General features: G+C 39.2%; 1 protein-coding gene across 7 annotated transcripts in view; it reads right to left on the reverse strand.

Annotated features, from left to right (window-relative positions):
* Positions 1 to 22,903, reverse strand: part of KDM6A (lysine demethylase 6A) — a 195,752-nt gene extending 172,849 nt beyond the window's left edge. For 5 of the 7 annotated variants that reach the window (XM_021682110.2, XM_044911671.1, XM_044911670.1 and 2 more), the window contains exons 1-2: positions 22,375 to 22,616; positions 22,097 to 22,160 (exon numbers count right to left, since the gene is read on the reverse strand). In XM_021682110.2, coding sequence (XP_021537785.1) covers positions 22,097 to 22,160; positions 22,375 to 22,535 — 225 coding nt within the window. In that variant the 5' untranslated portion in view covers positions 22,536 to 22,616. Of the gene's footprint in view, positions 1 to 22,096; positions 22,161 to 22,374 lie in introns of all 7 variants that reach the window. The other 2 variants (XM_021682119.2, XM_021682138.2) reach the window with 1 other exon arrangement.
* Positions 22,904 to 23,350: the final 447 nt, after the last annotated feature.

Genomic DNA, 23,350 nt, shown 5'->3' on the forward strand with positions numbered 1-23,350 from the left:
ACTGCCTGCACACAAAGCACCCTTAGCAAAGACTGGGAGACTTACTGCTTCCAGGAAATTAAGGAAATCTTTGTCTAACGGTTAGCTAAACACGAAGATAAACAAGGAGAGATTTCAATGGCAATACAAGAGAAAACTAGTTCAGAAAAGTCACTACAAACCACTATAACAAACAGCAACAAAAACAAATGCTGCAGAGGGGGAATGTTCTGCTTTCTGGAGTAGCTACATTATATTAAAATGTCCACTTTTCAACCAAAATTTTGAGACATGCAAAGAAAAAAATATAGTCCACCCACAGAACAGAAAGCAATCAACAGAAACTGTCCCAGAGCAAGTTCAGATGAGAGACTTACTAAACAAGACTTTAAGTTAGCTCTTATAAATATGTTCAAAAAATGAAGGGAAGCCAAGATGAAAGAACTAAAGGAAAGCATGAGAACAATCTATCAATAAACATAAAAATTACATATATACGAGAAATAGCAAATAGAAAGTACAACAATTCACTATAGAAAATTCTGAAATTTTCACTGGAAAATTCACTAGAGAGGCTCAACAGCATAATATGAGCAGGCAGAAAGAATCAGTGAACTTAAGGATAGATCAGTAGAGATTATCCAGTCAAGGAACAGAAAGGAAAAATGAAGAAAAATGAACAGAATCTCAGAGACCCGTGGGATATTATGAAGTATACCAAAACATGCACATCAAAGTCACAAAAGCAAAGGTGAGAAAAGGAAAGAAGAACATTTAAAGAAATAATGGCTGAAAACTTTCCAAATTTAGTAATAGTAATAAAACAAATTAATCTCCCATCCAAAAAGCTCAATGAACTCCAAATAAATTGGACTCAAACAGATCCACACTAAGAGGCATTATAGTCAAAGCATCAAAAGGAAAAACAAAAGAGAATTTCAGAAGCAACAAGAAAGACGTGACCCATCATGCACAATATATAATCCTCAATAAAATTAATATTTGCTTTCTTCATCAGACACCATGGAGCCCAAAGGCAATGGAATGACATGTTAAAAGTGTTGAAAGGAAAAGATAGTCAGCCAAGAATTTTATATCCAGCAAAACTATCTGTAAATATTAAGGAGAAACTAAGATTTTACAGTTAAAAACTGAATTTATTACTAGCAAAAAGTGAATGTGTCACTAACAGACCTGCACTGGAAGTAATACAAGACAGTCATTCACACTGAAATGAAAGAACACTAGACAATAACTCAAAACCACAAGGAAAAAAATAAAGAATACCAGTAAAGGTAACTACCCAGGTAAATATAAAAGGAGTATAAATGTATTTTTGGTTTGTTAAGTTTATTTTGTTCTATGTGATTTAAAAGACTCTCAATAAAGCAATAATTATTTATTTGTGTTGATAAGAACACAATATGTAAAGATATATGACAATAATAGCACAAAGGAAGGGAAATGGAATGGAGCTGTACAGGAGCAAAGTGTTTGTATACTGCTGAAATTAGGCTGGTATTAATCAGAACTGGTTTTAAGTTCCAGGGCAAATAAAAAAAATAACATAAAATTAACAAAAAATGAATTAGAATAGTATGCTGGAAAATATTTAACACATACACCCAAAAAAGACGGAAATGGGGGAACAGAGAATAAAAACAACACAAGACATAAAGAAGACAAATAGCAAAATGGCAGGTATAAACCATACCTTAACAGTAATCACATAAAATGTAAACACAATTAAAAGGCAGAGATTGCAGGATGGATAAAAAAGCATGATCCAACTATATGCTTCCTAAAAAAGGACACACTTTAGACTATTCAAAGACAAAACAGGATAATACTAGAAGGATGTAAAAATATGTACCACACAAACAGTAACCAAAATAGAGCTGGAATGGCTATATTAATACCAGACAAAGTATACTTTGAAACAAATACTGTTATTAGGGATAAAGAATATGCTATAGTCACAAAAGGGCCAATTCATCAAGAGGATATAACAATCAAAAATATGCACATAACAGAACTCAAAATACCTAAAGCAAAAGCTGAGAAAAGTAGACAATTCAACAATAGTTGAAGATTGAAATATTCCACTTTCAATAATCAGTATATCAACAAGGAAATAGAAGACCTGAATAGAACCCTATAAACTAACAAGACTGAAAAGCCATCTATAAAACACTCCCAACAACAGAATACACATTCTACTCAAGTGTACATAGAACATTTTCCAGGATAAACCACAAAGCAAATCTCCATAAGTTTAAAGGATTAAAAAATCGTAACAGCTATACCCTGTGACCAAAATGGAATGAAATTAGAAATCAGTCAAGAAAAAACTAGGGAAATTCACAAATACATGGAAATTAAACAACACAATCCAAAATAACTAATGGATCAAAGAAGAATGCACAATATCTACCATTCCACATTATGATTAGCATATTACACAGAAAATAACTGCTTAAATAAGAGTTAAACTTATTTTAAGAGAAATTCATATTTAAAAAAAAAATCAAGCTTCTGTTTCTATACAAATTGCACTACAACAAGCTCAAAAGAATAACAGAAAGGACAAAAGTCTAGAATCTATAGCAAAAGTTCCTTCATTTTGATACTGTAGCATTTTGTAACACGTACATTGCTGAAATTAGTTATCCTCTGCCTAAGGTGAACTGATGCCACCTACCTAGAAAGTTCTCACTTAATTATTTTCATTTGAGATTCTAGGGAAACATATGTACCACCTCTCCTCTTCCTCCTAAAAAACTTGAGTCACTTTTCCTATTTTAAGTGTTTTAAGAATTTGGGTAAGGGATTTTGTTCTGGTTTGCTGGCCTTAATGTGGAAAAAGGAGTAAAATGTTTTGTTGTACTGGTATTTTGGGGATGGGAAACTAAAGAGGAAGGAACTGCTATTTGATGGCAAACAAAAACAGTGAGATTCTGCTATAACCCAGCTTATCGTTTAGTTTCTCTCTATATATGTAAATATGTACTTCCTTTAAAAAAGTGTAACAGAAAGCATTTGATGTTCAAAAGCAAGCACTGTGGTTATTTAAACCTTGTCTCCCAAATACTACAGCTATAGGTCAAGCCTATATACCTTATGCTAAGAAGGAAATAGCTTTGTAAACTGAGGATCATGTTACGATCACTAAAATCACTGAAGTTAAGATTTCCTTACAAATCTGATTTTTAAGACTTACTTCATCCTTGTGACATAATATCTTTAGGTAAAAAATTTTCACCATTTAAACCTGAATTACACCTGACCCTTGAACAACACAAGTTTGAAGTGCATGGGTTGACTTATAAACAGATTTTTTTTTTTTATAAATACAACACAGTACTGTAAATGTATTTTCTCGTCCTTATGATTTTAACATCTTTTCTCTAGCTTACTTTATTGCAAAAATACAGTATGTAATACATGTAACATACAAAATATGTGTTAACTGACTGTTTATCTTATCAGTAAGGCTTCCAGTCAACAGTAGGCTATTAGTAGTTAACATTTTGGGGGGAGTCAAGAGTTGTATGTGGATTTTCAACTGCACAGGTCAGCACCCCTAACCCCCACCCCCATGGTTCAAGGGTCAACTGTACCATAGAAGTTAATGAAGACTTAAACACAGAGAACAAACTGGTGGTTGCCCAAGGGAACGGGGGTTGGGAGGTCAGGCAAAATTGGTGAAGCGGAGTAGGAGGAACAGGCTTCTAGTTATGGAAAGAGTAAATCACAAGGATGAAAGGTACAGCACAGGGAATGTAGCCAACGGTATTATAATAGCACTGTATGGTGACAGACTGTAGCTACACTTGCGAGCTTAGCATAAGGTATAGAGTTGTCAAATCACTACTGCTGTACACCGGGAACTAATGTTAACATTATGTGTCAACTATACTTCAATTTTTATTAATTAAAAAAAAAAAGTCAACTCCAGTTCTGCCAAAATAGAATAGCTTCATTCCTCCCAGACGCTCCCTCTCACAACTAAAAAATCCTAGACAAAGCACAACAAACAAGTATGGGAGTGTCCCATGGAAAAAAGGCAGTAGACTTCCTAGGAGACATCAGGACTTAAGGAATGAAAAGGCAGCGAGTTCCCTGGGTTTTCTTATTACCTCCCATATTTCTGGGCCAAGGTGCTGCCCCCCATCCAATACCACAGTCATAAGAAAAGCCTTTTCCTCCCAGCCAAAGGACTGAGAAAAGGGTAGCTTACCAATAGAAACCTTTTCAGTAATACCCACAATATTCCTGCCAAAGACCAATAGAAGATCCGCACACACAAACATGTATGTGAACCCTCCAGTTTCAGTGGGGCCAAGCACGCAGCTTTATCTTCCATACCCCCTTCCTCTCAACCAGAGTAGGGAGGAGAGTGTGTCAATCCAAACAGCATTAGCAGGACAGAACAGGCAGTTGATCTTCTATTCCCCACACAGGGGTGCTCAAGTTCCCTACCAGGACAGTATAGATGAAGCTAGGTAGGAAGCTGATCTTTCAGGTCCAGCAGGAGGAGGCAAGTGGAGTCCAATAACCCTGGGGGGTTGGTGGCAAGCCTAAATGAGGAGCTGACCCTCCATACCCAACACCCAGTAGAAGCAAGCTCTGCTCAGATTCACCCATTTAAGGTAATGCCAGTAGTATCAAGGGCAGGTTGGGCCACCTCCACCACCCAGCAGCAAAGAGAATTAACAAAGCTGTGTGAGACAGGATTAGCCACCACTACACTTCACCACAAACACACAGACACACACACACACACACACACACACACACAGGCGGGTGCACACACACGCCCAGTGTCAACAGGAACCAGGGAGAAGCTAAACCGGCAGCCTCAAATGGCATCAACAAGACTAAACAAGGTGGTGTGAGTTGGAGCCGATCAGCATTCCACTTTCCCATCCCTGGTGTTAGCAGGGGCAAGCAGAGAGCTGAATCTCCATACCCACTTGGCAGTGAGATTAAAGGAAGCCAAACAAGACAAAGTAGCTGACAATCCACTTCTCCCGTTCTCTGGTGCCAGTGGTGTTCAGAGGGAGATGAGCTTTCAGCACCCCCCACCTGGCATCAACTCAGGGAAGTGGCACAAAGTAGAAAGCTTCTTAGCCCTCCACTTCTCTCTTGCTGGAGCGTCCCATCAGGAAGCTGATCTCATACGTCCCACTCAGAGGCAACAAAGTGGTATAAACTGGTGCCCACCTTTTGCCAGAAAGATGTCAGTGAGAATAAGGGGGAAGCTGAACTTACATCCCATCAGTCTGCACCAAGACAGTATGATTCAGTGTTTTATTTTTGTCAGAATGGTTGTCTGTAGGGCCCAGTAAGAAGCGGAACAAACACACCTGCCCCAGCCCTTGCACTACACCTCAACAAGGAGACTGCCTACTATTAAAAAAAAAAAAAAAAAAAGGGATCAAGAATTCTTACAATGTGATATTTAAAATGTCCAGGATAAAATTTAAAATCACTCGCTATACCAAAATCCAGAAAAGTATAATGTGAATGAGGAACAACAATCAATACATGCAACACTGAGATGACCCAGGTTTTGAATGAATTATCTCGGATTTTAAGCAATCAACATAAAATGCTTCAATGAGCAATTATAGCTGCTCTTGAAATAAATGGAAAAATGGAAATAATCCCAGGAAAAAAAACTCATTTTAGAAGAACCAAATGGAAATTGTAAAACTGAAAAATACAACAACCAAAATAACTCTCTGGATGGGCTCAACAATAGAATGGAAATAAGACAAGAGAGTCAGTGAACAGATCAATAGAATTTGGCTAACCTAAACAAGAAAGAAAACAGAATGAAAAAGAACAGAGCTTCAGATACATATGGGACAAAAACAATAGAGTTAAGGGTCTTTATCAAATTCCCAGAAGAGTGTGGGATTGAAAAAGTATTTAAAGATACAATGGCCGAAAATTTCCAATATTTGGTGAAACACGTTAATCCACAGGTAGAAAGAGCTGAGTGAACCCCAAATAAAATAAAACTAAAGACATCCACACCAAAATACATCATAATTAAACTCCTGAAACCTGGGGCACCTGGGTGGCTCAGTCGTTAAGCGTCTGCCTTCGGCTCAGGTCATGATCCCAGGGTCCTGGGATTGAGCCCCGCATCGGGCTCCCTGCTCAGCAGGAAGCCTGCTTCTCCCTCTCCCACTCCCCCTGCTTGTGTTCCCTCTCTCGCTGTCTCTGTCAAATAAATAAAAATCTTAAAAAAAAAAAAACTCCTGAAACCAAAAGACAAAGAAAAATTCTTAAACGCAGAGAAAAATGATACATTACTTATAAGGGAACATCAATTCAAATGATAGCAAATTTCTGAAATGAAACCACAGGGAACATAAAGAAATAGGCCAACATTTTTCACATACTGAAACAAATGAACCATACACTGTGAATTCTATATACAGCTAAAATATCCTTCAGGAGTGAAGGGAATTAAAGACAATCTCAGGAAAACTAAGAGAATCCGATGCTTGCAAACCTACCCCAAAAGAATGGCTTGAGAAGTTCTCTAAACTGAAAAGAAATGAAAGCAGAAGGGGGCTGCGACTTCAGAAAGGAAAAAGAACACTGGAATAGGTAAAATTAGGGGTAAGTATAATAAGACTATGACACTACACTTGAGTTTCATAAATCCTATTTGCTGGTTGAAGCAAAATTATATAAAGAAAATTATATTTCAAAGTAGAGGGCAAAAGGACCTAAATGAAGTAAAGTTTCTGCACTACACTCAAAGTAGCAAAACATCTGTACCCGAAGACAGTGGTAATTTACATATGAATATCACAATACCTACAGTAAGCAAGAAATCTATACAAAGAAATATACCTACAAAAACATGACAAATCAAGATGGAACCCAAAAATATATCCAATAACCCTTAAGAAATAAGACATGAGAAACAGTGAATAAAAAATAATAAAATAGCAGACTTAAGCCCTAATATATCAGTAATTACCTTAAGTGTAGTCCAAACACACCAATTAAAAAAGAGAAACTGGATGAATATTTTAAATGATCTAACAATATGCTGTCCACAAGAAAAAAAAAAATCACTGTAAATACAATGATACAGGTAGATTGAAAGTAAAAGTATGGAAAAAGACGTATCATGTAAATATTCATTTTTTTAAAAAGACTGGCTACATTACTATCAGATAAAGTGGACCTCAGAGCAAATAAAATTACCAGTAATTTCAGCAAGACAAAGAGAGACATTACATAATGATAAAGGTATCAACCCACCAGAAGATATGATAAAGATAAAAAGAAAATAGACAAAGCCACAATTATAGGTGGAGACTTAGCAACACCACACTCTAAGCAATTGATAGAACTGCTAGATGCAAAATAAGCAAGGATATAGAAGAACTGAACAATACGATCAACCAATAGGATCTAACTGTCATGCATACAACACTCCATCCAACAACAGCAGAATACACATTCTTTTCAAGCACTCATGAAACAGACACCAAGACAGACCATATCCTGGGTCATAAAACAGATGTCAACAAATGTATGAGAGAATGGAAATTACACAGAATAAATTCCATAATCATAATGGAACCAAGCTAAAAATTAGTAACAGAATGAAAACAGGAAAATCTCCAAATACTTAAAAAACTGAACACGCTACCAAATATTCCATGGATCAAAGAGGAAAGCTCAGAAGAAACTTAAAAACGTGTAGAACTGAATAAAAATGAAAATATAAGAACACGGACACAGCTAAAGTAGTGAGGAAAGGTAAATTTATAGCACTAAATTTTTATATTAGAGAAAAAGGAGTCTCAGATAAATAATCCAAAAAACACAGACATTTCACCAAAGAGGCTACACAGATGGAATATAGGAACATAATGGATGTTCAACATCATTAGCCATGAGGGAAATGTAAATTTAAACCACAATGAACTATCACTACACTCCTATCAGAATGGCAAAAATAAATAATAGTAGTAACACCAAATGCCAGCAAGGATGCAATGAAACTGGAACACGGGGGGAACTGCTGATGGGAATATAAAATGGTAAGGCTACTCTGGGAAACAGTTAAACAGTTTGGTGTTTTTTTAATAAAACTAAACATGTAACTATCAGCAACTGCACTCTTGGGCATTTATCCCATAGAAAACTTATGTTCACAAAAACACCTGTATACAAATGGTCACAGCAGCTTTATTAGCAATAGCCCAAAACTAGAAATAACTCAGATGTCCTTCACAGGTAAATGGTTAAAGAAAATGTGGTAACATTAATACCATGGAGTACTCCTCAGCAATAAAAAGGAACAAACTATTGATTCATACAAGTTGGATTAATCGAGAGAGTTCCGCTGAGTGAAAAAGGGCAATCCCAAAAGGAGATATACTGTATGATCCCATTTATATAACATTTTTCAAATGAGAAAATTATAGAAATGGTTCTCCAGGGGTTAGGAATGGGAAGTGGGGGAGTGTGGCTATAAATTAGCAACAAGACATACTTACGGTAATGGAACAGTTCTATATCTTGCTTATATCAACGTCAATATTCTGGTTGTGATATTTATTGTATTATACTTTTGCAAGATGCTACCATTGGGAGAAATTGGGTAAAGGGTACACTAGATCTATTGTTTCTTACAACTTCACGTAAATCTATAATTATCCCAAAATAAAGTCAAATTTTTAAAAAGCCAGGGGCGCCTGGGTGGCTCAGTTGGTTGGGCGACTGCCTTCGGCTCAGGTCATGATCTTGGAGTCCCGGGATCGAGTCCCGCATCAGGCTCCCTGCTCAGCGAGGAGCCTGCTTCTCCCTCTGACCCTACCCCCTCTCATGTACTCTCTCTCATTCTCGCTCTCTCAAATAAATAATCTTTAAAAAAAAAAATTTTTTTTAAAGCCAATAGAAAAGAACTTCCACTTACAAAAATGTATTCATGCTATCCAATGTCATGTGATGTCCACTTTTATAAGGACAACCAAATCCAACAAGACAAAACAAGAGCCAAAAAAATCCATGAGATTAATAAGGACTCCAGCTCTTCCTCCAGATATTCAGGACCCAGTTACCCCTTTTCATAGAACCATGACTATGTAAGGATTGGGTAATCTTCACAGATAACAGTAAAAGTTATCCTTCGATGTCTGAATGTTGTCTATAACAACCTGGCCGGCCAAACAGTGTCAATGAGCAAAACTGTACAACTTCAGTGACAGAAAACCCACTTCATTTTATACATTTATCATCTTTGAAAGGCTGTTAAACAAACAAGAAGTTTCTCCTTAAGAAAATCCAAATCTAGGGGCGCCGGGGTGGCTCAGTCAGTTAAGCGTCTGCCTTCAGCTCAGGCCATGATCCTGGAGTCCCGGGATCAAGACCCACAGCTCCTCCCACTACCTCTGCTGTTCCCCCTGCTTGTGCTCTCTGGCTCTCTTTCTGTGTCAAATAAATAAAATAAAATCTTAAAAAAAGAAGAAGAAGAAAGAAAATCCAAATCTATCTTTTTAACTGGTAGGCTTATAATGAAAATACAATCTCACACACAAAGCAAAATCGAACAATAAAAGTTTACATTCAATAGATCACAAAATGCCCCACTAATGCTACAAGATTCTTACTACTCTTGGGGAAACCAAGGGGCCTTATTCATTTTTTTTTTTTTTGAAGATTTATTTATTTATTTGAGAGAGCGAGAATGAGAGAGAGAGAGTACATGAGAGGGGGGAGGGTTAGAAGGAGAAGCAGGCTCCCTGCCGAGCAGGGAGCCTGATGCGGGACTCGATCCCAGGACTCCAGGATCATGACCTGAGCCGAAGGCAGTCGCTTAACCAACTGAGCCACCCAGGCGCCCCAACCTTATTCATTTTTTGTGACACTTAAATGCCCAATACCTAACAGTACATATTTATTCAATGTGACTTTTTTTTTTTTTTGAGAGAGAGTGAGCAAGCGTGCAAGCACGAATGGGGGAAAGGGGCAGAGGGAGAGTAAGAGAGAATCTTAAGAAGATTCCATGCCCAGCGTGGAGCCCAACATGGGGCTCGATCTCACGATCCTGAGATCATGACCTGAGCCGAAATCAAGAGTCAGATGCTTAACTGACTGAGCCACCCAGGTGCCCCTTCAATGTGACATTTCTTACCAATGCACATGAGAATTCATTTAGCCCTGTTATATGAATTCCCAGCAAACAGACACAGTGATTACACCCATCTTCTATAATTAGAAATACCACATCTGACCTAAAAAATTATAGCCCCAACTATAAGCAGCAGTTTGGAGAAGTCAAACACTAACCATTAATAAATAAGACCAACTTTCAAATCAAAGACTAACAGAATGGCCAATCATACTAGCATAACAAAAACATGCAACTCAGTTCCATTAGGTCTCTGCATTCATCTGGTGTCTGATCCTGAAGGCTTGAGGCTGAAATCAAAGAAAATTACCATCTAGAACAAAGTTCTACTGTGTCCTCCTTCTGGGTCAAAATCTTAAAAAAGAATTGGGTCAATCCTAAAAACTAAAATGAATAGTTACCTAGAATTCTGGTGGCTAGTCACTGAAAATTTTTAATTCCCAGCCTTTCATCTTAACAGACGGTAAAACTGGGACAGTATCAATTAAGCAACTTGACTAAAGTAGGCAGCAGACCCTAAAACTCAGGTCTTCAGTTTTCTAATCCATTGTTCTTCCCCATATATCATACAGCCTCCCAACCAAACCAGCATTTTGAGCACCCAGGCTAAAGAAACACTAAAGCCTATTAACTATGTTAAAAGGACATGTGCGTACAGCTATTTTTCCGGTTAGAACAGTAAGTTCTCTACGGATCAGACCACCTTCTCTTCCCCTAGTACCTTTATAATAACCTGTAGAGAAGAATTTGAGAGAATATGTGAAGTGGTCAGAAAATACCACAAACTGTGTGGTAAAAATCCATGCCATCTAAGCCTAACCAACCCAGTGGTTCTAAAGCTTTCCTTTCTCTCCAACATACTCCCATCATTAACACCTCTACCCCTCTACTCAAGAATAAGTGAACTACACTTAAGTGAAAATAATGGTGTCCACAGTTGGGCTTCAAAGGGATCTTTACACTCCCTGAAATCAAATATAAAATGTATGCAGCTACACTGACCCTAAAAGGGTTAATGACCCCCAAAAATAAATACTACTGTTATAGCTCTAACACCAGTCACTGAAAAATGAAAATAAATATATTCTGCCATGAAATAAGTTAACCACTAAGCCCTGTACTGTTTTCAACTAATCAAGAATGCAAGTTTACCTATTTTTCCTTTTCTATAATAAGAACAAGAATAAACCAAGGAAATGAATGACTCCTGCAAATACAAGATGATTAAGTAGTATAAACTATGGCTACTTCTATAAACATTCAGGTAGTGAATTAAGTTAGTAATCACAGAGCCTGATAATCAGTCATACTAATAAAACCAAAATATGAAGGCAAAATTTGCCAATTATTCCAATTGACAGTTCAAAGCATACAAAATTAAGCAACTGCTACCTTACGAAAACACACATGAACATACTTCCAATTAAGACTTTCGCATGTTGAAGAATTTCTACCCTCAATATCATGTATAAAAGGAGTATTAAAACCTCAAAATCAAAAAGAACTTAAAAATAACCCAAATCAATCCCCTCACCAACATCTATTTGAATGAGAGAACTCTCAAACCCAAGACAATTCAATATAGAAACTACTAACATCTTCATATAGCAAAGAATAAAATTAACAAAGTATTTTAATGACTTGTATACAGTATGACCTCATTCGTGTGGGGAAAAAATAAAATGGAATATGCTCTGGTATGTGTTGAAATATGAAGTTACCCAACATACCTTTTATCAGTGGCTGCCTGATAACAGGAACAAAATAACTGGGAGATGGTGTGGGAGGGAGATTTTCTTTTTACTGTTAACACCCTTCATGTAGGGGCGCCTCGGTGGCTCAGTCGTTAAGCGACTGCCTTCAGCTCAGGTCATGATCCCAGAGTCCTGGGATCGAGCCCCGCATCGGGCTCCCTGCTCGGCGGGAAGCCTGCTTCTCCCTCTCCCACTCCCCCTGCTTGTGTTCCCTCTCTGTGTCTCTCTCTGTCAAATAAATAAATAAAATCTTAAAAAAAAAAAAAAAACCCTTCATGTAACTTTTCAATTCTGTACTATGCACATGTATACATATTCAAAAAAACTATATGAAGCTATTTCAAAAGTCAAAGATAGGCTCATGGCTGCAATTAGAATAATGGCAGTGAGAATGGAGAGAAACAGACTTGAAATTTAAGATGTAGAAATGACAAGATAGGCAGACTATTAGGACTTTTAAGTTAAGAAAAAGGAGTCAAGAACCACTCCAACGTTTCTGGCAAGGATAATGATTAAGTGCCATTTATTAAGATAAGAAACATCAAAGACAATGATAAATTCAGTCTGCGTATGTTCAGTTTAAGGTGCCTTCAAGATGCCCAACTAAAGTAATCAAGTGGAAGTTTATGTGTAAGTTGGAGGCAGAGTGAGTAAAGAAAATCTAGAACAGAGTCTCAGAGACTAAGATGTGGTTAGACAAAAAAAGAAAGTCAAAGTAGTAAGATGTTAGGATTCTTTTCCAGAGATCCCAAATCTCCACCCTCACTCCTAAACTATAGCCTTAGTTTAAACTTAACTGTCTTTCCCAAGATGATAACATGAACCTTGTACTGAGCACCTTCCATGCTAGGCCCAATGCCAAGCACTTTCTTTCCTAACACAAAATGCAACAGCCTGCCAGAAATCTATTACCACTTCCATTTTACAGATGAGAAAGCTGAGCCTCTGAAAGATGAAATCATTTGTCCAAGGATCACACATCGAGTAAGTGGCAGAAGCAGAATTCCACTTTAAAATCCACCATCAATACTTCACAACTAGGATCTTTTCCCCTCCGCTTTATCCTTCTCACTGTAGCCAATAATATTCCCATAAAACCTACTCTAGTCATGTCAATTCCCCCGGATTAGAGAGTTGACTTCAATGACCTCCCAAAACATCCTATGGCCTAGAGTGAGGTGGGCCTTCATGTGCTCAGTTACTTTCTCCTAATCCCAACATGACACCCTCTACCCACACTGGACTATTCACAATTCCTCAAACACCATTTAACTTCATACCTCCAACTCTCTGCCCTTTCCTTCCTCTTGCTAAACCTCCACTCACGTTTGATAACCAAGACAAAATGTTACATCTTCGTGGAGTTTCCCTCACCTACTTACTTCTCCATTCAAAATTAACTGCCCCAAAATGCTAGGAATTGTGTGGATAGTTTAAACTATCCATAATCAAACATTTTAAATGTTTTATTGGCTCCATCATTTGAGAGCTCATAGAACTTTGCATACACCTTGATTACTGTACTTACTACAACATATGATCACTCAGTCTATCCATTTTCCTCCAAAGACTGCAGGGGCAGAGGCAAGGTCTTACTTGTTGCCCAAAGACTTGGCACATGGCCTGACCCACAGCAGGTCAGCAAACATTTCACAACGAAGCAAAACCAAAAGTTTTTCTAGTTCTCATTCTGATATTTGAAATTCAAAAACCTAAAACATTTATTTTAACTACTATATCTTAAAAACAAATTTCCCCTAAATGTATAAATGACCCAGACTCAGTCAACTAAGATTCATAAAGTTCTTAGGCAAAATTATCTCTTTTGCCACGATTATGTAATATTCTATTACAGAATCCTTCCACAATATTAAAATACTCAATACACAATAATAAAAACTCACATTATTCAGCTAATTATCTGTTTTCTATTAGTTTCCCAAAGAATTCTTCCATACATCAAAATTATCAGGGCCCAAAAAATATTTACTATTAAGTTATTTTTATGGGCACCTGGGTGGCTCAGTCGGTTAAGCATCTGCCTTCAGCTCAGGTCATGATCCTGGGGTCCTGGGATCGAGCCCCACATGAGCCCCACATCAGGCTCCCTGCTCAGCAGGGAGCCTGCTGCTTCTCCCTCTCCCTCTCCCTCTGCTGCTCCCCCTACTTGTGCTCTCTCACTCTCTCTCTGTCAAATAAATAAATAAAATCTTTTAAAAAAAGAAGTTATTTTTAAGTATAGTAAGGGCACTGTGGCTATGTTTCAGAGACAAACTGATATATCTATGGATTACATGATGTGATTGATCCCTGAAATGTCCTTCAAAATAATGGGGGTGAAGGGCAAAATACAGATGAAACAGACTGGACGTGAGTTGAAAATAGCTGAACTGGGTAATGATCAGTGATGGTTGGCTGGTTGATTTTCTCTGCTCTTGAAAATTTTCCCTAACAAACTTTTTTAAAGAAGAAAAGGATCTGATGAACATAATGTAATAGATCCATAGCCTGAAAACAACCCTTTATCCTTTTAAAAGGGTTTCCTCTACTGTTCTAAATTAAAATGTATTAGATGACCTCATATAATCTCTTAACTATAACAAAGTCCAACCTTCTTCCTGAGAATAAACTTAGCAGCAGCACATCTTTTATTTATTCTAACACAGACAAAATACTTCCACAGACCCAAACTACAAAAAAAATCAGAATACATTAACAGAATGACAACAGTTTTAGCAATGTAGAAAAATAGAGAAAAAATAGGATAAAAGAAGAAATGGATTTAAAAAAATAAAGTCTGTAGGAGAAAGTGAAAAAAGAGCCCACAAATTGCCTGAGAACCCTAAAACTGTCTAAATAAGGCATCACTCCCAAGCTTCCAGGTTATAGTTCTTAATTAGGTCCCAAATGTCAACCTAGGCAAAAAGGGGCCCAAAAGGAAAGTCATCAAAGAAACAGATGCTAAAGATCAAAATGAAGATTGCAGGGGTGGCCTGGGTAGCTTGGTCAGTTAAGTATCTGTCTCTTGATTTTGGCTCAGGTCATGATCTCAGGGTCCTGAGATTGGGCAGTCTGGCTCTGCGCTCAATAATGAGTCTGCCTGAGATTCTCTCTCACCCTGCCCCTCCCCCTGTGTGCACACGTGCGTGCTCTCTCAATAATAAAATCTTTAAAAACAAAAAAAAAAATGAAGATTGCATAGTGACTTATCATAAAGCCACCTAAAAGGCAAAGAAACAGGACCTAACAGGGCACATCTCTACTTCATTCACCCCTATCACTTAAGGACCATCAAGCTCAAAAGCATCCCAACTTGACAAGGCCTTTACAGTTATCTCTACACACACGGTAGAATAAAATCCATTTTCAATCAACCAAAATATAATTCTGGTGTACTATCAGGGTGCTTACTGTATTATTTGTAAAGTAATATGTCTAAAGAAAAAAAACAAAAAACCATAGCAGTACAGAAATTTATAAAGTGTAAAGTTTAAAATCCCCCCTCCTCCTCACCCTAGAGCTGTTTTGTACTCCAAGACGACCTTTATTTATTTACTGAATATCCTTCCAAAACTTGGTCAGAGAACTTCTTAATCTGACCCACGAACACTCATTCAAGGATCCCAAGAATTCATACAAAGGTAAAAATTACTGTAAAATGAGATCAGAGAGGGAAGAGAACACACAGATTATCCTTTCAACATCTGCTAAAAGCTAAAACCTGATTTTAAATCATGTTTTCCTAAACAAAATTACAAGATTCCTTGCTAATGCCCAAATCAAGAAACACCATCTCCAAGAAACACAATTAAGAAATAATCCTCATCCTATTAATAGTAGCCATTCTACTGAGGCCCGACCTAGGGTAGAACTCTGAAACTCAATTTACAACTGCCCCAAGAGTAAACTACCTGAAAACGGGGATCCAAGAAAGCCAATACTGTTTTACAGAAGCCATCAATGCCTGCCCACTTCCCAGCACCACCCATCCACAGAAAAAAAGGTCCAGTCCATAAAAAGTGCCCAGGCATGAGGAGCTAGCAGAGAGGGTCTTTTTTTTTTTTTTTTTCTTCCTGGGGTCTGGTGCTCAAAGTGTATAATTTGTTGAAACATACCTGAAAACATGGAATAGCCTGTCTGTAAATTAAACTAGCCCAGACACCAGTATCTGCAATATCTCACAAATGTAAATACCACCCCATTAAACTCACAAGTGTACTGTAAAAATTTAATTAAATAATTTAGTTTTAAATGTCTGACAGACAATATGTGACATAATAGAAATTCTCATTAAATGTTTAAAAAAATAAAATACATCAGAATATGATGGGTCTCAGATGCTTTAGTTAATCTTAAACTAGCAACTATCAGTTAACTCTAATAACCTAAAATCCAGAAGCTGTTAGTTAACTTTTTAAATTTCCAAATCAGGAATACACAGTCCAAGAACAGTTAAATCTAACAATGAGAGACAGGAGGAGGACACAAGCCAGGGCAGCACTCTGCAAAGGCAATGTTTCTCCTGTTTTTACTTCAGTCAGCCCTGGAATGTGTCAGGTAGCACAAGGGGTTTTAGACATTAAGTTTTCATCAGTGAAATGAATGATGGTCAAGCTAATGTAGCTTGGCTAGAAGTACTGTAAAGGCACCTCCACCTCTGCACAAACAGGGTCTAAGAATCCACAAACCCAGGATCCCAATACTCTACACAGTGTACATATAACTCTATGAGTCCCATTCAGCCCTGTGTTCCACTGGGACCAGGTAATTCTGGGATAATGCCCACTGCAGCTAACATATTGCTACATGTGCCTCCAATGCACCTTTCCAGCAAGGTTCTTGTTAGACTACCTACAAAGAGCTAGGACTTCACAAGCTTCCCAAACAGGTTCCTGTGACTGCTTTTGTGCCTGCTTGCTAATCAATGTTTCTATGGTTAGCCAAAAGACAAACAAACAAAAAGCCATTCAAACTTGTTAAATTTATGTTTATCATAAACTTTCAGGGCACTTCACACTATTCTTCTGCCACTGACATTCCTATGTTACATCATCCTTATACTTATCTCACTCCTCTTAGGGAGCTTAAGCTCAATGCAGGCAAGGGATATCTATATTATCTTCATATTCCCCGCATAGAAGACTTGCATTTAATGTAGTCAATGTTTGTTGCTCTAATGTACTGTTAACAAATGCAAAGCTGATACAATTACATGTAAAGCTTCAGTATGTGTACATAAAACTATTAATTTTGCATTCATTAAATAAATTCCATTAATCAACTATTCTACAAATAAATACATGTGGGCCCTAAATAACCTAACCACCATTTCAATTCTTAAGATAATCTGGTGGTGTTTTTGTAACGTAAATTAGCTCTCTGGATACCACATTTCAAAAATAATATTAATGCACGGTGTTATCAGTCATTAACATCAATTTCAAAGAGCTCAAAGGATCACAATGAGTTTCAAAGAAAAATAAACTTAACAAAACCCCTTTCAACTCTGCAAAAGAATACTGGTACCACATAAAAAAAACTAAATGTTACATAATCAAGTCAGAATAAGATTTTTTACTCCGTAGCTAGCCAAGCACTGAAGCTTTACTTTGATTTAAAACAAGCGACCCATCACTCCACTTTGCCACCTAAGTCACAAAAACCCATCTCTCAGGCAGTTTTTCTTAACCTACAATACCTAGAGGTGGCAGTCGAATGTTCCCTAGTCATTTCAACTTCTAATTGATTCTATGGAAAGAGCTATCCAGTGAAAAAGAAGGCCAAAACTTAAAAAGTGCCTGTTTATATATTCCTGCAGTTCTAATCTGTGCCCAGATATGCAAACATTTCTGTAATCTCTTTCTATAGCTTTTATTACCAGGAATGTAGCAAAATTTTAGGAAATATATAGTAATGGCATGAGACTTTCTCCAGGTAAACAATGACTATAATTATTTACAAGACAACTTTCCAAACTAGAAAATACTTTTTAAAAACACATCAAATTAAAGACCTAATTTTCAAACACAAAGCATGACGTTATTCTGTGGTTACTTTTGTAACCCAAACACTAAACCTTCTTTAGCACTAGAAATGAATATATCCCTTTAAGTGCCTATAAACAAAAAAAAGTGATACAGAAAAATTTTAAACAGCATCAACCTCTAAATATACAAATAAGCCACCTCCAGAACTAACCTAATAATTTTCCCCTACCATCTACATGTAAGCAAACCAAATTTAGGAAAATATATGCCTTAATGGATTTTAAACTACTACCATTACCCAAAAACATTTAAAATACCAACTATTTTAATACTAATTATTTCCTAGGAAAAAAAGAACACACATTTCTAAATGATAAACAAACCATAACTTCTTCTAGGGATTCTACATAATCTTTCTACTGATTAACAGAATTACAAAAAAAGTTCCAATAAAAGTACTCAGGACAAACTTAAAACAGATGTAAAGATACTTCAAAATGAACCACTATGTACTTCAGCAATAGTTCCCCGACACAGGTAAGATTCCCCAACCCTTTAGCATTATATTACTATAAATATGCCTTTATAGTATTACTATATTTATTCTTTCTATATTTATGCTATATATTGCTATGATACTTTAACGCAAATCCTTATCCAACTGATAACAAGATTAACCCAAAATATTTTCAAAAATGTACCAAAAAAGTCACCATAGTTTAAATGTTTTTAATACTTTTCAGTAACTCCACTATAATTAAAATGTAAGAATCTATTATGTTACCAAAAGATTAATGGTCAACATTAATTTAAAGAGCAAAGTGGTCAAGCTCATGCTGTATTTCAAAAACTCTGATTAAGCAACCACTTTGTTTATAATCTTTCAAAGACATTTTAAAGATACTACCACAAAAATAATCTACCATATTACTATTTTTCTGGTCCAAAACCCCAAGCATTGTATATCAAATGGCAATCATACAAACAAAAATTCCTTTAAGGAATCTAATATAAATGAATCTTACAAAAACAGAGACTAAGAGAAATCAACAGTTTGGATAAAGTACTGTCACACCTGGAAAAGGAACATACAAGTTTAGGGGCAAGTAAGAGACACTTATTAAATGTTTAAAACTTTCCAAAGCTTTTTTTTTTTTTTTAAAGATTTTATTTATTTATCTGACAGAGAGAGAGAAAAAGAGATCACAAGCAGGCAGGCAGGCAGAGGGAGAAGCAGGCTCCCCGCCGAGCATGGAGCCCGATGCGATGCGGGGCTCCATCTCAGGACGCCAGGATCATGACCTGAGCCAAAGGCAGTCGCTCAACCGACTGCGCCACCCAGGCGTCCCTAAAACTTTCCAAAGCTTTTAAGTCAAGAGTTATCTTTTCTTACACCTACAAAATTTGAATTTTAAAACTTGAAAGAAGATCCAATAAAACATATAGGAATAAAAACGTTTGAAAACAAGTATAAGAGCTAAGTTTCTGTCAGAAATAAAGTTCTACAAGGTGCAGACCAAATTTGTTGGCGGGGTGGAGAACTGGCAGGACAAAAATAGCAGCTAAAAACAGAACTCTGGGAGTTATTCAATTCCATTACATGCCCTCAGGTAAGTAGCCTGAACCAACCCCAACAAAGAAAAGTGAACTCTTGGTTTTTTAAGAAAAGTGAACTCTTGGTTAAGACTTTCAGAGAGTAAAAATTCTGAAACCAACACAGCTCAACATTACACACACACACACACACACACACACACACACACAGAGTGTCTGTTGTTCCCCAGGACTGTTCAAAAGATGGATGAAACTAAATAATTCAATACTTCCGATAGCAGGACCCCAGCTCATTCATTCTATTCAGAATCCAATTCAAACACAAGTTGTCAGGTTATATAATGTCAAGCTTTACATTACACATTTCGCTGGTATGTTCAGGCTCACAAGAACTGCATGAGGTTGCAAGCACATACTCTAGAATGTTTTAATGTTAAGGCTAATGAGTCTTGACCTAAATAGGTAGGACCTCACAAGCACGGAGTCTGAATAAAGACTTTTTTTCTTCAGCTCAATGAACTACTTAGTAATTTATCAGATTATCCAGTGTTTTATAAAGCCCTAATTCTTCCCCAAAACATAATGAAGCTTCGCAAGTTTCTCATTTACAACATGTTACTGTATTCAAACATCAAGAAAGTAATGCACACTTTCACAAAAGATATTTGAAAACATCGACTTCTTTACGTTAAACACAATAGCGCGTAACTGCAGGGCTCAATATTACAATCTGAAATCCAGTATTAAGCACCATCCGCTGTGAATCTACTAAATACAAGCATTCTGAGACATGAAATCATCAACTTGCATTTTACACATTATCCACATAAAACCTCAGATTCCATTTATTTCTTCTTTATCATAAACCAAAAGCAACAGATTTAGCCAAACTTTTCCAAATGTGTTATCTTTGTAAACAATTTTACCAACCCCTAGTTAGACTGGCAATAATCACTTCAAAATACAATGATGCTCCCTTATATTTAAATATTTTATTTAATCTTTTGGGAGGACAACTTTGACAGCAGTCAACTGTTTTTAATATTTTAAATACTCAGAAAAAAAATCTTCAAGGCTTTAATCATTGAGGCTTAAATCATTTCAGAGCTAGTCACTACTCATTTTTCCAGTGATAATTTTAATGAAACCAATGAATACCTACATCAACAAAGTTTAATTCAAGTTTCCTGTATCAGTCAAAAACACTAGGCTTACTGGAAAGGATTATTTCTTTAGGTTTCTGGTCATTATTTGTGACTGAAACTCCTTACACTTAGTTACCTTGAAACAAAAACAGAAGTTAATGACAGATAAAAGGAATTAGGGACTCTTCTAAACCAAACTACAGACAAAAATTGAGGACAACTAAATAAAAAAATCAACTTAAGAATAAAATGCTAGGCTTTAGTCATTTCAAACTTCCTTCTCAATTCTAACAATAAGGCTAGGTGTCAAACGCAAAGCTACTGATTTCAGCTTGAAAAGAAAATGTCTAACGGATGCAACACCTATCGCGCACACTCCCAAGTTTCACGGTCCCAATTAAGAAACCGTACAAATATCATTTCAGCCGTATTTTGGTCAGGAGAGAGAAACTGATGCAGACAGATCGAGACTCCACAGCCTTTGTTCAATAGCTTACGGATGGGCAACTAAATGTGCTACAGGTTGATAAGCATTTACCAGGCTTATGAATGCTGCTTCCAAGCTTAAGAAAGGTACAAGAATTCTACATGCAAATCATCTTGGACAATTTTTATTAAACACCATCGAGCTACACACTCCGAAGGAGAGGCCTATTCATCGCTACTATTTATTTCCATGTTTACCTCTCCTCCCTCCCCTCAAACCCCCCCCCTTCACTTTCTCCTCCCACCCTGTCCCGCCATCTTGGGCCGATAGGAGCAGCCATTACTTAACTAAATGACAGTGCCAACAACTTTCCACACAAATAAACAGAGACTACACCCCGAATCCCCCCTAGCCTCCCCGGTCGGACACACAGGAAACGAGACTCCAAGAAGAAAACACATTCACAAATAACTGCAAGATTTCTGTGGCAGAAAGACCCAAAAAGTAAACAAGTCACCTAACTTCAGGTAAAACACATACCAGTCGAGATGCATGTCAACAGCCCAATGCAAACTCTTCACCGCCCTAAACTATATGCAACTTCCCCCTTCTGGGAGCAGGGACGCAGGAAAGCCCAAAACGTTTGGTTAACAGTAGATATTACGAACAGCCTGCCTGAAGCAAAAGAATAAAAACCACGGGAAACAAGTCAGTCAGAAATTTGAGGAAATCTGCACACATTTACGATCCCTTGACACTAAACAGGCACCTCGGAGATCATCGGTCTACCTCCAAAAAGCCGTAAAATGAGAGGCGATTTTGTCGACCCAGCTGAGCTCGGCCCCAAAGCGCTGCTGCCTCTGTTCCTTCAGCTACAAGAGGAGAGGGCGATTTCGCAAGGGTACAAGCGAGGTATCCGAGGGTGGGGGGAGAGCAAAGGCAGGAAATAGTTTTCCGGAAGCCCCTCGGCCATCATTCGTGGCCACAATGAACGCCGGCCGGGCCGCGGGGCCCGGGGCGGGCCGGCCGCCGGCCGGGGAGTCCGTGTCCGCGCTCCGGCCCGCGGGCTGCCTTACCTTGCCCAGTAGGGCCTTCGTCCTGGCGCCATCTTCATGAAACCTCACGAACCCGAAAAGGCGGCTGTGGGGAGAGACACACGCGGCTCGTTAGAGCTCCGGGAACGCCACCGATCCACCCCTGCCCGAGCCCGAGGCCCCAGCGGCGACTACGGCACGGAGAGCGCCAAGCCGAGGTGTCCGCCCCGCCGCCGCCAGAGGCAAGCCGCGCTCGGGCCTCCCCGGAGAGCGGCGCCAGCCCGTCCGGAGCCGACCGGGCGGGTGACGGCGGCCCGTACCTGTCCAGTCCGCCGAGCGCCTCCCTCTCCTCGGCTGTCAGGCTGGGGGACGCCTCCTCGCTCTCGCCGCTCGCTTTTCCCGCCGCCATTTTCTTTTCCTCATCACCGAAAGCGGCGGCGGCAGCGGCGGCGGTAGCGAGCGACACTCCGCAGGATTTCATGGAAACGCAGCGAATTCACAACTCCAACACCGACACCCCCCGCGGGCCGCGGCCCGCAACGACGCCCCCAATCTCCGCTCGGGACCGGCACACCAACTTTGTCGCCGCCTCCTTCTCCGCCGCGGGCGGCAGCGACGAAAAATCCCAACACGGCGGCGGCGAAGGCGGCGGCGGCAGGGGCTGCGGAGCCCCCGGGTCGGCAGCGGCGGCGGCTCGGCTGTAGGGTCACATCGCGGGGGCGGGCGGGGGACAGCCACAGGCGGGGACGGCGGGAACGGCCGGAGCGCGCGGGGCTGGGGGGCAAGGGGGGGGATTCGTTGGAGACAAACTTCCCCGGCACCAGCACAAAGTTGTTGTAATTGTGTCACACAGCGAACCCCACGCCGCCGCCGTGACCCCCCCCTCCGCGCCCGGCCAGCGCCGCCAATCGGCGCCGCCCGCTCGCCTCACGTGACCTTTGTTGACTCACGTCAACCGTGGCTCCACTCAACTTGCTAGCTGCCGAGCCCCGCCCACCGAGGCCGCCACCGACGGGGAGCGGGACGCAGGCCAATTCTGGCCGGTGGTTGGCTGCTGGGCCCGTCTGTCGGGGGGGAAGGGTTGTCACCGAGAGGCAGCAGGCTGTTAGGTTGTGCTAGTTAAATACACTGGGGTAAAGAATGGAGGGTCCGGGCCGTGTCACCTCGGGAGCCGCGGCGGGATTGGGGGGGGGGGGGGGGGAGGGGGGGGGGGGAAAGGGCGAGGTCCGGCACCGCCCGCGGCGGGCGTGAGCAGTGAGTGAGGACGCCATGGACGGCCTTTCCCTGCCCGAGAGC

Source organism: Neomonachus schauinslandi, chromosome X, assembly GCF_002201575.2.
Source record: "Neomonachus schauinslandi chromosome X, ASM220157v2, whole genome shotgun sequence".
In the NCBI taxonomy this organism is placed as follows: domain Eukaryota; kingdom Metazoa; phylum Chordata; class Mammalia; order Carnivora; family Phocidae; genus Neomonachus; species Neomonachus schauinslandi.